At 41.4% G+C, this 15,691-nt stretch overlaps 2 protein-coding genes across 2 annotated transcripts; both read right to left on the bottom strand.

Moving 5' to 3' along the window:
- Window positions 1–1,619: 1,619 nt before the first annotated feature.
- Window positions 1,620–7,677, bottom strand: LOC125718263 (cold shock domain-containing protein C2-like). The gene is made up of 4 exons (XM_048991959.1): window positions 7,521–7,677; window positions 3,719–4,062; window positions 3,264–3,386; window positions 1,620–2,637 (listed from the first exon to the last, which is right to left on the bottom strand). The coding sequence occupies exons 2-4, from the start codon at window positions 3,895–3,897 to the stop codon at window positions 2,475–2,477; spliced, it is 465 nt and encodes a 154-aa protein (XP_048847916.1). The 5' UTR covers window positions 3,898–4,062; window positions 7,521–7,677; the 3' UTR covers window positions 1,620–2,474.
- A 64-nt stretch (window positions 7,678–7,741) lies between these two features.
- Window positions 7,742–14,820, bottom strand: polr3h (polymerase (RNA) III (DNA directed) polypeptide H). The gene is made up of 7 exons (XM_048991958.1): window positions 14,664–14,820; window positions 14,267–14,378; window positions 14,037–14,133; window positions 13,514–13,600; window positions 12,763–12,826; window positions 12,418–12,634; window positions 7,742–8,569 (listed from the first exon to the last, which is right to left on the bottom strand). The coding sequence occupies exons 2-7, from the start codon at window positions 14,375–14,377 to the stop codon at window positions 8,519–8,521; spliced, it is 627 nt and encodes a 208-aa protein (XP_048847915.1). The 5' UTR covers window position 14,378; window positions 14,664–14,820; the 3' UTR covers window positions 7,742–8,518.
- Between the last annotated feature and the right edge of the window lie 871 nt (window positions 14,821–15,691).

The following is a 15,691-nucleotide window of genomic DNA, read 5'->3' as shown; positions in this document are numbered from 1 at the left end:
CAGTAGTAACTCATTAATAAAAAATGTGTTAGACTTAGTTCATAATTGTTTATAGATAATTTACAAAGTGTTATGACCTAATTAATAAACTGATTATAAACCCTTTATAAAGGTAGTCTTATTGTAAAGTGGTACCGTTCTTCCTGAAACATTGTTAGATGTTCCTGAAACTAGGGCCATCACTCGTAAGAGATGATATAAATTGTCAGATATTTTAGGTCTCCGGGTTGGCATCCCATCCTGGGTTGTTCCCTGCCCTGCAGCCTCAGCCTCTGGGATAAGCTCCGGACCCTCCGTGACCCTGAATAGGACAAGCCGTTTCAGAAATTAGACGGATGGATTTTAGGTCTCCCCTCTGCTGCTTTCTGTGAGACTTATGCAAATGGCCTTGCCATAAAAAGGGAACCTTTCCTACATACTGATGTCAGTATCATTTTGTTCACCCAGTGGTTGTTAGTTAAACTGTGGACTGCTAAGTTCAGAGTGAATGCCAGTAATGTTGAATCAGAGAAACACATTTAGTAAAAATCATTTGTGTGTTCCAGACATCATATTTAAAAAATGACCACCTTTCTGTTGGGTGGTACTTTGTGTATAGTATAAAAACTTCACCTACTTCACCACAAGAGGCAGCAGAATTTCATGCATTCAATCCCATTTTAATTTTCTAAAGGCAGCCATATTATATAGCTTAACCAGAATAAGCAACTGGAAGATGCTTGGATGGATGGATATTTAGCTTCGATATGTTCTATGTGTCAACAGATTCATTGTTTTCCTCCTACGCTGATATCCTTTCCACCCCAAAAGCCATGAAGTTATTTCAGGTCTTTAGCTTTGTAAAGTAGCAGTACTCACATTTGGCCAGTGAGTGTCTTACCATGCATTGTCTCTTAGCAGTCCTCCCTTTGAGAAAAAGACATGCACAATGAATAAACGTTAAAGACTGTTCAAGGTCCCCAGCTACCCTGAATCACAATTGTCCTTTCTGTTGTTCATATTTCAGCAAAATTCAGCAGCACATGTGATGTTCCAGAACTCTTCAATGAAAACACTTAAAGGTGAATTTTCAACATTTGTCTGAATAGGGCTGAAAGGGTATGTGTCTGACATCTCACAGATCAAGTCCAGGAATTTGTTTTTTGTGGAATCTTTGTGTTAGGCCAGTGTTCATGGGTCCACTGGCTTTCTCCCAAAATATAGTTAGACTAATTGGTGTAAACAGACATACAGCTGGTGTGTGTAAATGATGATTTGTGTGGACATCTGCCTGGTGAAGGACTGGCATGCCACCCAGGGTGGATCGTACTCCTGCCTTGTAGCCCGTGCTGCCTGCAGTAGCCACTGTAACCCCACAACTTTGAACAAGTGTAAATATAAAGTAATAATATTGCTTGGAATATATTCATACTTTATAGAAATAATAATGTATATCTGGTGCTCAATTTTTGCTGCGGTTCTTTTTCTCCAGTCATTAACTGAAAGCATTTCATCCAAAGGCACTCCGATCTTTTACCAAAATCTGGCTTCCTTGATGATCAGTTCGTTTCTTGCAACTAATTTGGCCGGCTCAATGTCAAAAGAAGAACACACGGACAGTAAAGGCTGGCAAAGTCCAGTTCAGCTCATAATAATAAAAATTTATTTCTCGTTATGATGATGCACCACCTATCACAGTGGACTGACCCAAAGAAGGTACTCTGAATTAACGGTAAAAATAGCCTCCCATTCAAGAAGTCACAATGGTGTTCCTTCCCAGTGAAAATCACCTTTGAACTAAGGACAGAATGGAAGGTACAAAAAAACGCAGACAGTTCAAAGACATAAAATATAAAATATGGGAAAACATGCCGTCTAAGCAGTTTAAAAGTGTTTCCATTCGAAAATGATTTCACAATATTTGTAGTTATTATAATCTATTAAGATATGAGATGGGAACTAATAGCACTTCACACCCTTTGAATTCCAGTGATTTAAAAAGAATAAAAACATAATATTATTATAGCAATCCAGTATGGCCTATTCTGCATTGTCTGAAACTGAAGACAAGGGAGTTGTAGTCATTTGGGGCAGTGCTCGCTGTAGGCAGTCTTTTAAACTACATTTCCCAAGTATATCTAGATTGCAGACAACTAAACTAAAGATCACTTTCACATTTGTTAGTGTAAACAAACAAATAAATAAACGTGAACACACAAATAAATACAGGTGACGATGTTTTTGCAATTTAGTAATTCAGGAAGGGACCTAATTTTCCTTTCACAGTAAAACATGTATCACATGGGTTCAGTTTTCATATTCACTCTCCATGTTGTATTTTACCTTCTTTCCAGCCCTCTTTGAATCTACTTAATCACATAATGCAGTTCTGCTTCCCCCCCCCCCCCGCTTTATGACGCATTATGATGTCATTTCACACTTCACCAATTTCCTTCAATTTCCTTGCCATTAGCAGCACAGGGCCAGGACACTGTCTAGGAGCTGATTATCTGTCCAGACCATGTCTCATGCTTCGTCCCCGGGTTCAGGTGGGTGATGACCACCTCCACAGCTTGGATCTTCTGGTTCTTGGGTGGTATGGGGCAGACCTTATACGTCACCTCGTCGCCCTCGGCTGGCACATACTCTCCCTCAATGCTGTGAAGAAAAGACACTGAAATATAGCGGAACAAACTGATCCTTAACCCCTTATTTGTCCTTAAAAATTTCTTTTGTAATTCACCTAAGCAAGAATAACAAGCCCCAGCTGGCTCCTACCGGTTTTTCCCCAAGACTGTCACTCTGCTGATTTCAAGTCCCCGGCGTTGATATGCCCCTTCCCACTCCCCCTATGGTCATATGCCGTAATATTCTGTTCACAGTATTATTTATTCTGAATTTTGTATATATGTCTATAATGCTCTTTAGCTCATCCATTTACTTACTGTTGCTTTCTGTTCACGACAAATAACATTTCGTACATCTTAGCGCAGATGTTAGATTTTTTTTTTCTCCAGCACTTCTAGTATCTGTACATATTTCCATATATGGCAGACCCTATATACCTTTCTAGTTTTTTGTACATGCTCTACACTCCTGCACTTTACTGTAAATTATTACCATACTTTCTGTAAATAATGCTATTCTTGCATGTCTGGTCAGCTGCAGTTCATTAGCACTGAACTTGTACTCTGTGTGGTGATAGTAATGTAGAACCTGAACCAAACACCATCAGAACAAATTAAGACGGGTGACATCACGAACGGAGGACCTTTCACACTCACTCAGATATATGGACAAAGATGTCCTCGCCACCGTGGGAGGGGATGATAAAACCGTGGCCTTGTGACCTGGAGAAGTTCTTGCAGACGCCTTTGTACACAGGGCCCCTGTTGGCCCTCACCGTGCTGCAAAGAGAGGAGTGGCACCCCTGTAGAAAGGGCGTCATATAGCAGGTGCACAGGCTCTCTTTAATCTACACCAGTGCTTCCGAATCTGGTCCATGGGGACCTACAGGCAGTCCACAAAAAATCTGGACTATCTGGCAGGAAGCTGGGAGGGAGCAAAAACATGGACCATCTGGGAGTGCCTGAGGAGTGGGTTGGGAAACACTGATCTACACAGCTCATGTACATTATGGGCAATTACATCAAAGGGGAAAAGGAGGACCTGCAACTGAAAGCCATGCAATTACGTGCAAGAAATGCGCTGCAGCATGCAATGCCGGTGAAGTACTCACGCTGAGTAGGTACGGGTGCGCTTTGTTGGCAAAGGGCTAGGAAGTTCCCCAGGCTTGGGGGGTGCTCGTTCCCACATTCTGTTTCCCTCCCGCAGGGCAGGGAAGGAGAGGGACAGAGAGGTGGTGCGAGATGACCGAAGCTGGGACTCGGACGGGGACGACAGGCCAGGCTCTCCCATGGCGGCCGGACCTTCTGCGCCCCTTAATGCGTGTGTGATTGTATCGGTGTTTGTGAAAGTCAGTACTACAGGAGTGCGACTTCACTGTTGCATCTGGCAGGTTCTTCTCAGAGCTGGATGTCTCTCGGGTTGATGATGGCAGGTCAGGAGCTCTTTACTATCTATCTGCAAGAGGTCAGGACCTGGATTTCAGTTTTTTGAATTGATGTAGGTCAAGTGATTCTTTCCAAGGACATTTTGTGTCATGGTTGTTTCTTGATCTATTAGCCCTCCTACTGGTAAAACTGCCATTTGAATCAATTGCCAACATTTTGCACAAAATTTAAGAAATGTCACGCTATTTCCTGGTAGGCTCGGCAAGGAAACCTTCTTTTGTATTACAGGTGGAAATGGAACTATTAAAATACGCATACCATGATTCATTTGGGCTACTGTCATGAGTATGTCAATGGCTTTAATGCATGTAACCATGAATGTGTTGAGTAAATAAAAACAGTCACACGAGGAGTGTAGGTACCACTCATTTGTGACACTGGTCAGACTTTTGTTGAAAAGGGAACAAATGCTTCATTATTTAGCATGTGGGTTGTAGTACTAATTTGCTACAAGAGGGTCAAGTGTGCGTGTGCAGTGGGACTTGGTACAAGGTGAGGGGTTGTGGAGGTTGTCCTTCCAAAGACCATCGGACCCACATCTGCATTGATCCACATTTCAATCCAACCCACATTCCCAGTTTAGCCTAGTTTCAGTTTAATGGCCACCCCATTCTTTGCCTGTCCTATCACATTCATTGCCAAAGGACACTCAATGCCATTAATGGGAGGGATTCTTTTTTTTTTTTTTTTTTAACTTCCGGGGAAAGGGCAGGTACTCAGGCACCGTCAACACGCCCCCCCTGCAGGTGTCTACTTGTATTACACGTAGGTATTACTCACTGTGGTCATAGTGGTCTCCCTAATTAACTAGCTAATAGACATGACTGCTTCCCCTGACATGTACTCCTGCACTTTTTATACATTCATCAATGTCCACATTGTATATATCAACCGGACTGCTTGTGACCATGGTCTTATCTTGTCTACTGTATGAATCAGAGTCAATAAATAGACTTAGCTAAATAAAGCCGATTCTGATCACAGCACACAAATATGATTTTTAATGAGAATGTCAAAATTAATATGCCAACATTTCAGCACAATTTATCCACAATTTATACCGTGAGCTCAGTCATTATCAGGCTCTATTACTACCTCTTGATGCTTAATCAACTGAAACTCCACTCATCTATTCATCTATTAGTCAGCATGTAAGTGATGTAACAAAGCGTTTAACCTGAATCTTCAGAAAGTCAGCCCAGGTTATGTAACTGAAAGCACCATTTAAGCTGACCTCAAAGGCAAAATATGGTTAACAGTGAAATATTAGAAATTATGTTACTCTGATAATTCTGCACTACAATTTTCAGTTCTGCGAGATCTGATGAAACACAAAGGCAACTGTTGAAATAACATAAGCTTCCTGAACAGGCCAAGCGCCTCTATCAGTCTGTTGCACTTAAACCGATTGTATTTCGTATATGTTGAAAACTTATTTTTAGCTTGTATCTGTCAGGCTGTAGAATATCTCCTAAGGAGCTCTCATTCAAATCTATGTCTCAGATTTATTCAGGATTCATAATAAAGGATGTATAATTAGGTGTCCAAAACAAATAACATTTTTAATTCCTATAAAATAGATTCAAATAAATCAATAAGACATGTTGGGCATGGAGTGCAAGGTCACAACTTTGGTTTGAACATTGCAGGAGTTGAGGTCTTCCCCAATTTAGAGGGAGACATAATACGCACTATTATATGCATATTAGCTGGAATTGATTATTGAGGGGGTTACAACCCCCCCCGTAATTTATGCCCATGATCAAGTATTTAAGAGACTATCATTGCCACTCCTCGTTGTAACTTTCATGGTCCGGATATCAGGGCACAGCTGTGGCCAAAGGTATATGGTGTCCTTCATTTCAGATGGTGTCCTTCATTTGGCCTCATCCAACACAGACCTCCAGCAGGCAAATTATCTGTTCAATGTGAAGCAGCAATGATGAGAGTCAGCACCTCCAAATCGGCCATGGTACCCTCATTGAAAAGAGTCGATGGCTCTTTTCAGGTAAGGGGGTATGAGAGTTCGCTGTGACTGAAGCAGTTTAGGTACCTTGAGATCCTGCTCATAAATAGCGATAAAAGGGAATGTGAGATCAATCAGTCGGTTTGGTGGTTCTAGAGCAGTCAGCTGAAGTGGTTCTGGCATCTCATAAAGATCCCAAACGGGCTGTTCCAGGCATATCCCACTGGATGGAGGCCCCAGGGCAGACCCAAAGCACACTGGAGGGATCATTTCAGTCAGCTGTTTTAGCAATAGGCAGAGATCCCCCAGAACAAGTTACAGAGCCAGTGACTTCGGAAAGAGAGGTCTGGTAGGAGCTACTTGGCATGGTTACTTTTTTATTCAGAAATTACAATTAAAATAGTAGGATTCATTTACAAAATCAGTAAGTCGTAGTAGACCTGCGGTGACCCTGACCAGGAAAAGCAGCTGGGAGAAGGATGGGCGGATATGCCTGTATATTAGAGAAATCTCTGCATATACTACATTGCCCATCTTATACAGGCAACCAAAGGAGCATCGTTAATAGCAGTAACTACATCATCTTCTCTCCCAGGGACAGTCTAGACTATGCAGTGACACAGACAGTGAGCGTTTCCATGTGCCAGAGCGCACTTTTTGATCTGACGTCAAAGCGCGCAGCGGAACGCGGATCCTCATAAACCTCTTACGTCACGGAGGATTTTAATGCTGTATGAAATCTGATTAAACATACACCGCACTACCCTGCAGATAATACAACTACTTTACCCGACCCCCGGCAGCAAATAACGGAAACAGCGTCGATGGAAAGCCAATACCTTATTTTATCATAATTAAGCCCTGAACAATGAGGTTCACATTACGGAGCTTCTTGTCAGAAGCGACGTCTGTCACTGGAATCTGTACTCCGGAGCAGTGTAAAAAAACAGTCTGACAAAGACGATCATATTGAGATTTACATTAATAAACAACAATGTATAGTCACGCCACCATATATGTGACGGTGGCGAAGTAGTCTCGTGTTTCATTTAAAAATATATTTCAGTGTTTTAGTACGTATAGTATCTAGGTTATAAAACACATCATCTGATGTACAAGTGAAGTCTGAAGAATCGTTTTGTGACATTTCTGGAGAAAAGGATCTTTATCTTCTCATCTTAATATAATCATACGATCGAGTGATGTCAGATGCCCTGAATCAGGCTAGAGAAGCGCCGATCCGGCTCCCCGGCCATCAGCTCGCCTCCATTTGGTTCCAGAACATTCGATAGTTTAACATATCGGCGCCTCCAAGTGTGATAATCACAGCGAAAAGCTGGAAGGTCTCACATTTGATAAAAACTTCTCTAGAGAGAAGCCGCGATTTTGTATCGTGATTTGGATTAAAAAAATACCACAACGCAGCGGTTTACATAAAACAAAAGGCAGCACAATTATATACATACATCCACACACCCATGCATGAAACAATCCAATCCTACCGTGACAGACCCTGTTGGCAGTCAGAAGACGGAAGTGCATATGCCTTGAATCTCGCTGTTATATAACATTAAATAAATATATAATGAAAGGCGCAGATCAGTGGAATACCCTCACGTTCTGGGACTCCGTCGCATCTCCAGACTGACTAATAGTGTGTGAGCAGGCGTGAGAGTGAGCAATGATCCGGCTGGATTCGGTTGTAACGTATGTACGGGCAAAAAAAAGGAAAATGGTTTTTATTAATCGATAATGCATAGAGTTGGAAAATAAAAACCAAAAACTCATATTGCAGTATAAATTCTCCAAAACGTTCACAATGATCAAAATCGCATTTAGCGTACAAACATCTTCTGGTTCGAGGTGTTTGGGGCTTAGTGGGACACTCCAACCGAAACCAAGTCATAGCTAAAATAATTTCAGTATTATATAAATAAAAAATATTCTAATTTTATATACTCCTAAAGCTGCTAGTTCTTTGGACCGTATACACTTTCACATGAACCATGGTATTCTCTTAATTATCCAGTCTCACCACAGTTGCTTCGAGAGATGAAAAATCATAGCAGTTTGAGGTTATATATACAGTACATGCCTCCATAGGTTCGAAGCTTAGAACAGGCATTGCACAGATAGGATGGAAAACTAAGAGAGATCCCAGTCAGGTGCCTTTCTGTTGTGCTCAGGATCGTATAGAATGAACACTCTTGCAGTTTGATATCTCAGCTCTCCCATGTCACTCGGATTGAAAGATATGCTAAGCCATCAGTAGTATTATGGCAGCCTTTTCACAGAGTAATGTCCTCAGTCCTGCTGGAAGCACCACAGCTCCTAGTACTCGGGCCTTAGGGGTCCTTGGCCCGGTTTGCTCCACACCATTGCAACAAGACGTCATTTATGTGGCTTTGCCAGGAGGGCATGGGAACTCTGAGAGGATCAGATAAATGAGTGTCTGTTACTTTGCACCCTCTCATGTTGACCAGTCCGTTTGATTCCTTCGCTAGCTGTTCCACCATGAGAGAAGGCCCAAGCCTGGTTCGCTGATAGAGCCCTGGAACACAAGAATACTGATTCTGAGAAAGTGCAACAAAAATATTAATAACAATCCAGTGATGGGAAAATGTACGGAAATGAGAAAAGATCAAGTGATCACAATGCAGAGGTTTGTCACCATTCAGGTAGCATGTGCAACTGAACCACAACTAGCATACAGTTTAACACTTACTTTATGTGTATTTGCTTGTTGTGCTAAGCTTACACTACATGATTTTAACCCCGATTAAGAGTTCATTCGGTGACAGACTTGCCGATATTTTGCAAAAGCATGTCTCATATCTAGCAGGCTAAATATCCGGACCTGTCAGGGACTCCAAATTCTAAGAACATAAGAAATTTACAAATGAGAGGAGGCCATTCAGCCCATCAAGCTCATTTGGGGAGAACTCAACTAATAGCTCAGAGTTGTTAAAATCTTATCATAGTCTGATTTAAAATAACCCAGGGTTTTAGCTTGCGCTACACTAGCAGGAAGACTGTTCCATACTTCAACTACACGCTGTGTAAAGAAATGCTTCCTCAAGTTCATTTTAAAATGTTCTCCCACTAATTTCCACTTATGGCCATGATTGCTAGTATTTAAACTAATATTGAAATAGCCATTTAGCTGAACAGCATACAGACCTGTTAGAATCTTATAGGATCATGTCCCCCTTCAATCTCCTTTGCTCGAGGCTAAACAGATTCAGCTCAGCTAACCTCTCCTCATAAGACAATCCTCTAAGACCAGGAATCATTCTTGTAGCCCTATGTTGCACATTTTCCAAGGCAGCACTGTCCTTCTTAACGTATGGTGACCAAACCTGCACAATATTCTAGGTGGGGTCTTACCAAGTAATTGTATAATAGTAGCATAACCTCCCTTGACTTAAATTCCACACACTGGCGAGAGTAGAACATGGAGGCATCACAACATACATGCTGAGGTCTCTCGTAATCAGCTACCTTTATTTCTGTGGAACCCATAAAACATCTGTACTTTATATTTCTGCTCCCTGCATGGATGACCTTACATTTATCTATGTTAAATTTCATCTGCCAGATATCAGCCCAGTCGCTAATTAAATCCAGATCCCGTTGTAGCCTCTCTGCTGCTAGATCAGTATCTGCTACACCACCCACCTTGGTGTCGTCTGCAAATTTAACCAATGTACATATTGGTGTCAATATCATTAATGTAAATTAGGAACAATAGTGGTCTTAAAATTGAACCCTGCAGTACCCCACTATGAACGCAGGCCCACTGTGACATTGTGCCTGTAATAACTACCCACTGCTTCCTGTCTGTTAATCAGTTTTCGATCCAAGCTGCTACAGTTCCTAAACTCCCTGCAGCCTTGAGCTTGAGCAAGAGCCGCTTGTGAGGGACAACAAAGGCCTTCTGGAAATCTAAGTAGATCACATTTTAGGCCTTTTTGTGATCAATTTCTCTTGTAGCTTCCTCAAAGAACTCAAGTAAATTAGTTAAACAGGATCTACCTCTCCTAAATCCATGTTGGCTATCCCTCAGAATATTATTTGAATGCAGGTAATCTACCATTTTAACTTGGATTATAGCTTCCATTATTTTTCCAGTAATGCTAGTTAAACTGACTGTCTTATAATTAGCTGGATTACTTCTATCCCCTTTTTTGAATATGGACATTATATTAGCATGCTTCCACACCAGCAGATAACGGATTCTGGAATAGTAAAGTTAAAGGTTGGCTAATAATATCCCTCATCTCTTTTAAAACTATAGGTAAGATGCCATCTGCCCCCTGTGATTTATTTATTTTGAGCTTAGCTAGGCTTAGTATCACATCAGCCTCAGATATACATATACTGGTCATAGACGATGCTGTATTCATACTAAATGGTGGTAAATCACTAGTGTTCTCTACTGTGAATACCCGTTTAAAATAATCATTAAACTCATTTACTATATCAATTTTATTTTCAATTATAAGGCCCTTACTATCCTGCAAATCAGTGATTTCTGATATCGTCATATAACATTCTGTTTTTCTCTACAGCTACATTAGGTGCTCTATAACAAACCCTGACAATTAGGCCATTTGAGTTTTTAGCATCTAGTTTTATCCATACAGCTTCTGTACTTTTATGTTTATCAGTGAGCTCCCTTGCCTGCAAGTTCTCTTTTACGTAAACTGCAACACCACCTCCCTTCCTGCCTATCCGGTCTCTACGGAACAACGTATAACCATCCATATTATATTCTCCTCCATCACTGTCGCTCATCTATGTTTCAGTTATTCCCATAATGTCGCAAGTGCCTGATGAAATTAAAGCCTCTAAATCATGAATTTTGTTTCTAATACTCCTTGCATTTAGATACAGACCGCAAAGGGTAGGCCTTTTACACTGCCCACTTTTAATATTTATTGGGGCTTTCCGTCTCTCCCCACCTATATTCTTAACTAACCTCCCTGCCGACCCATCCCTAGTTTAAACATTCCTCAACTACACATACGGCTCCCCAATACACTGGTTCCCCTCTGGTTCAGATGCAACCCGTCTGGCTTGAACAGGTCCCACCTGTTCCAGAAGGTCTTCCAGTGCCCCATAACCCTAAACCCCTCTTTCCTACACCACCATTTTACCCACGCATTTAATCCCCTTATCTCAGCTAACTTAGCCTAGCTTGCGCCTGGCATGGGAAGTATTCCAGAGAATACCACCATTGACATTCTGCTTCTAAGCTTATCCGAAACATCTATACATTTATCCTGCAGAACAGCCCTCCTGCCCTTGCCTATGTCATTGGTACAAACATGCACCACGACCACTGGATCCACCCCGGCTGGGGCCAAAAGCCTGTCTAAACGATTCGGAAGGTCCCCTACCTGGGCACCAGGAAGACAAGACACCGTATGGGACCTTCTATCATGGGTGCACACATAACTATCTATACCTCTAATAATTGAATCCCCTACTATCACAACCTCCCTCTTCCTGGGGGTAGGGGGCTCCTTGGTGCCCAAGGGCCCACCTGCCTCCCCAGTCTCTTCTGGCTCTAAAGCTGGAAGCACCTGAAAGCGGTTAGACACAGTCACTTCAGGTGATGCCGCCTCTGTGAACTGTTTATTCCCTTTTCTATGACCTATGTTCATCCAGTTCTCTCGACCTACCTGTTCATCATTCTCCCCCCTCCCCCCTTGTGACATACACACAGTCTCCTTAAAAGGTGTATTAACTCTCTCCTCTAACTCATTGCTGTGCTGGATGAGAGCCAGTTGCTCCTCGAGGTCACAAACCTTGACCATGAGTGAGTCCACTAACTTACATGGCTCACAGATGAAGTCCGACTGGATGCAAACATCCAGAAGGGCAAACATCTTGTAGCGTGAAAAGTGTTGTGACCTGGTTGCAACTGGCAATCAATGCAACGAAAAGCTACAGCTAATGAGAGCACAAGACAACACCCAAGGATGGAGTTTAAAAAGGTGTAAAGTTTCAATTTGTTTACTAACTGTTCATAGTGTTCAGGGGTCACAGTTATGGTCATTTGCAACATATACAAGGGTTAATTTGATTTGATTAAAGTGATTTGATTCAATTTGATGAAAGTATTTTAACGATTTGTAGCGCATTGACAATAGAGAATTGTCACTTCCCCGTGTCACTTGTGTGTTTTCATTACAAAACATAGCTTTGAGACCAGACAGACTCAGTGGGCATTCCTCCCAATAAAAAATCTTGTAGTGTGTGACCCTCTGTTGCTGATCAGTCATGTACTGCGTAAACCACAACAACTTCTAGGATCCCGAAGACGAAAAGTGTTTCATGAACAGTACAGCAATCTGACGACTTTGAGAGTGGTTAGGGGTTTGTGTCCCTTACGATCAGAGTGTACGGAGCCTCCTTCTTCTGCCCGCTGTCCTCAGTCCCAGGTGCAGCAGCAGAGTCGGTGGTTGCAGCAGAAGGGCCTGTCGGGGACGTGTCTACAAAGAGCTCGTCCACCACTCTGAAGCGGATCTCCTCGCCCTGGTCCATGTAGAGATCGTGGGCCCCCTCGTCTGTCTCGTACTCCCACACCCAAACTTGTTCAGCTTCATCACTGATTGCGCATGGTGAAGGAATATAGGTGGGCCTTGGATGGCGATGAGCCACCCCCACATTCAGCAACAGTAACATATCGTCAGACATTAACTCATATCACGAGGGCAGAAACACTGAGCAGGATACAACTTGGCGGGCTGTTGGAGAGACTCTGGGGGAATGATGATGTCATCAAAGAATCCCAGGCTCACTGAGAGACACAAGCAAGGTAAGCAAACATGATATCTTGAATCACAATTATGACCTGACACCCCAGCTCATTTCAATGACATTAACAGGCATAATCTTGAATGAAAAATTGAAATCACATTCATTGCTAAACAGAAGTGCTCAGAAATCTATGGGTATTTGTAAAATCATGTGTGGTACAATATAAACATGCAAAATAGTTGCATATCAAAGCACACTAAGTACACTTTTCACTCTATGTATGCTTCTAAGGCCCCTTTTCAGTCTGTTATGAAGATATTTTGGCTCATAGGAGTTTTTACAAAAATGTTCTGAGAGCAGAATTAAAAAGACAACCAATCAGATCGTAGAGGAGGTGGGTCCAAGTAACTAGAGGAGGTGGAACCAACCAATCAGATGTCCTGGTCCCGCCTCTTCCTAGTTCTGCTCTCAGAACATTTTTGTGTAAAACTCCCATGAGTGATAGTTTGTGGACCACATTCCCTACTAACTTACTATTATGCACATAAAAGACAACTCTCAGAAACACTCCAACAGACAAGTTGGAATACTGTCGACCAAGACAGACAAAACAAAATCAGCATCAGACACCGGCCAGCATTACTATAAGTTTGCATGGATACCTAGACAAGAATAGCTGAAAGAAAAAATTTTAAGTGGAAGAACGGCAGTTCATCGCACATCCTACCATGCACTCCTTCCTGGCTGCAGTATTTTATCTTCCCCACTAGGATCTCGTCCAGGAACGGATGGAATACCACATATCTGAAGTGCACTAATCAGCAGAAAGTAGGACAGAACAGGAAAGTAAACGCAGGTTTTCACTAGTTATACGCATCCTGATTAAGGTAATAGTGGCAAATATTTTCAAAGTACACAGATTACAATGAAAACCATATATTCTAAGTCGCAAATATAAGATTACCAAACCCAGAACAAAATACTAAACAAAGCCGATTTAAAATTTTATATGTCAGGGGTAGTGAGCCAGATCCATAGAGAGCCAATAACAGTGGGTCCCCAGGACTGCAGTTAAGAACCACTGTTTTATTATTGGCTGATTGAGAGATCATCGCAAAAACCCGCACTGGCTCTCCAGGGATCAGGTTCCCCACCCCTGATCTAAACTGTCAAATGTATTGCTGTATGGGTTTTCATTTGTCTGCCAACAGGATGGGGTGTTATAATGCCCCTCCAATCTGCTTTCATACCTTTAGTGTGGGAGGCTCCATCCCCTGGGAATATATAAGAGTCTTCCAGCTTAGTAATGTCATACAGACAAATGCACAGGCCCACACTGTATACTACCTGATAAGGAAATGAGAAATACGGGCTGTGTGACATAACACCATTAAAAATTTGTACACATAACAGAAAATGTACTTCAGCTTTAATCACTACATAAACACCAAGTTATTTCAACAAAGAGCCATATTATTACCTTGTTGGCCAGCTTCTTATTAAGCTCCTCTGCGATGGCATCATTTAGCTGCCTTTGAAACTGCCATGGAGGGATCCTTACGGTGTCAACCATCTCCACCACCACAAACATACTAGGGTCAAGAACGAGAGTAGTGACATAAACACCAAAGCAAAAAAAACAAACAAAAAAAAACATAAATCATCTTGTAATAGAATGCAATTCCTACAGCTAGAATAGTTAAGACGTCTACTAAAATAATATAAAGTTAGCTAGCACATGGAAATTTCAAAGCCGCGACTATTTTATTTCGCGTTATATGATTTTTATGAACACGCGTGAAGCCCGTACACATTTACCTAATTTTAAGTGATACCAAAACACTGCACAAGACGCTAAATTCAATTTATCTAGCTACCTTCTTGTGTAACCAGAGCAGTCACTAAGTCTTCGGCTGCAAGCAATCGTGACAACTCTTTAGTTTCTTCAGCGGAGTCTTAGATTATACCTGCCATAAACGATACCGTGTTGTGTCAGGGCAATTCACGACATGCCGTCAACGTCACTACTGCATGTTGTTCATTGCGACAAAGATATCAATTTACGGTAAACAATTTAATCCGTTCGTTTCCCTGAATTCTGAATTTGTGTATTTTCAGTGATTTCTACCGCCACAATTAACTCTGATAAAGTAATGAAAAAAGGTGTCAGTACTACCATATTAGTAACTAAAAAATATATAGAAAATTGATTACATGTTAAAGTGTCAGTGTCAATGTGTGATCATTCAGTCACGAATCTATAAATATTCTAGCTCATATTTTTTATCATAGGTATGTTTGTTGGGAATATCTGCGTTACCACTTAAAATAGCAAATAACTGATTCTAATTAAGTGCAGAAATCCATAAATTGCTTATGGCGTACAGGTGAAGCAATGTTAAACTGAAAACTATTTGCAAAAATGGTAGTTACCAAATTACCCGTGGGTGTGCCTGTGTGAGTTAATGTTGTTGTGTGTACGCAGTGATGGGTTCCCCCCCCCCCATCCTGGTTTGTTCCCTGCCTTTCACCTGTAGCTTCCAGGATAGACTCCGGACCCCTCACAACCTTGAATATGATGGATGGATGGAAGGAATGAATTTATGACATTTCCAAATTGTCTGTAACAGGTTAATTATTTCTCTTGGTAAATAAGAGTTATAAAAACTATGGATTAAAAGCTTAGTATTACCTTAGTAAGACCTAAAACCTCTGAAATTTAGTCCTATAAATTCTGAGGGTATTTTAATAAATTTCTATATGCAATGCTGACATCCTAAAATTAAATTACTAACAATATTAGGTAATACATGTCAGTACATGTACACACAATACTTGTCTTGTGAAACATTGGAAGGTCAGCCATTTTAAAATGATACAGAATAAGTAGAACGAACAAACTTAA

The sequence above is a fragment of the Brienomyrus brachyistius genome, chromosome 22 (assembly GCF_023856365.1).
Source record: "Brienomyrus brachyistius isolate T26 chromosome 22, BBRACH_0.4, whole genome shotgun sequence".
NCBI lineage: Eukaryota > Metazoa > Chordata > Actinopteri > Osteoglossiformes > Mormyridae > Brienomyrus > Brienomyrus brachyistius.
Note: the sequence above shows the minus strand (reverse complement) of the source record. Positions and strands in the feature narration are given on the sequence as shown.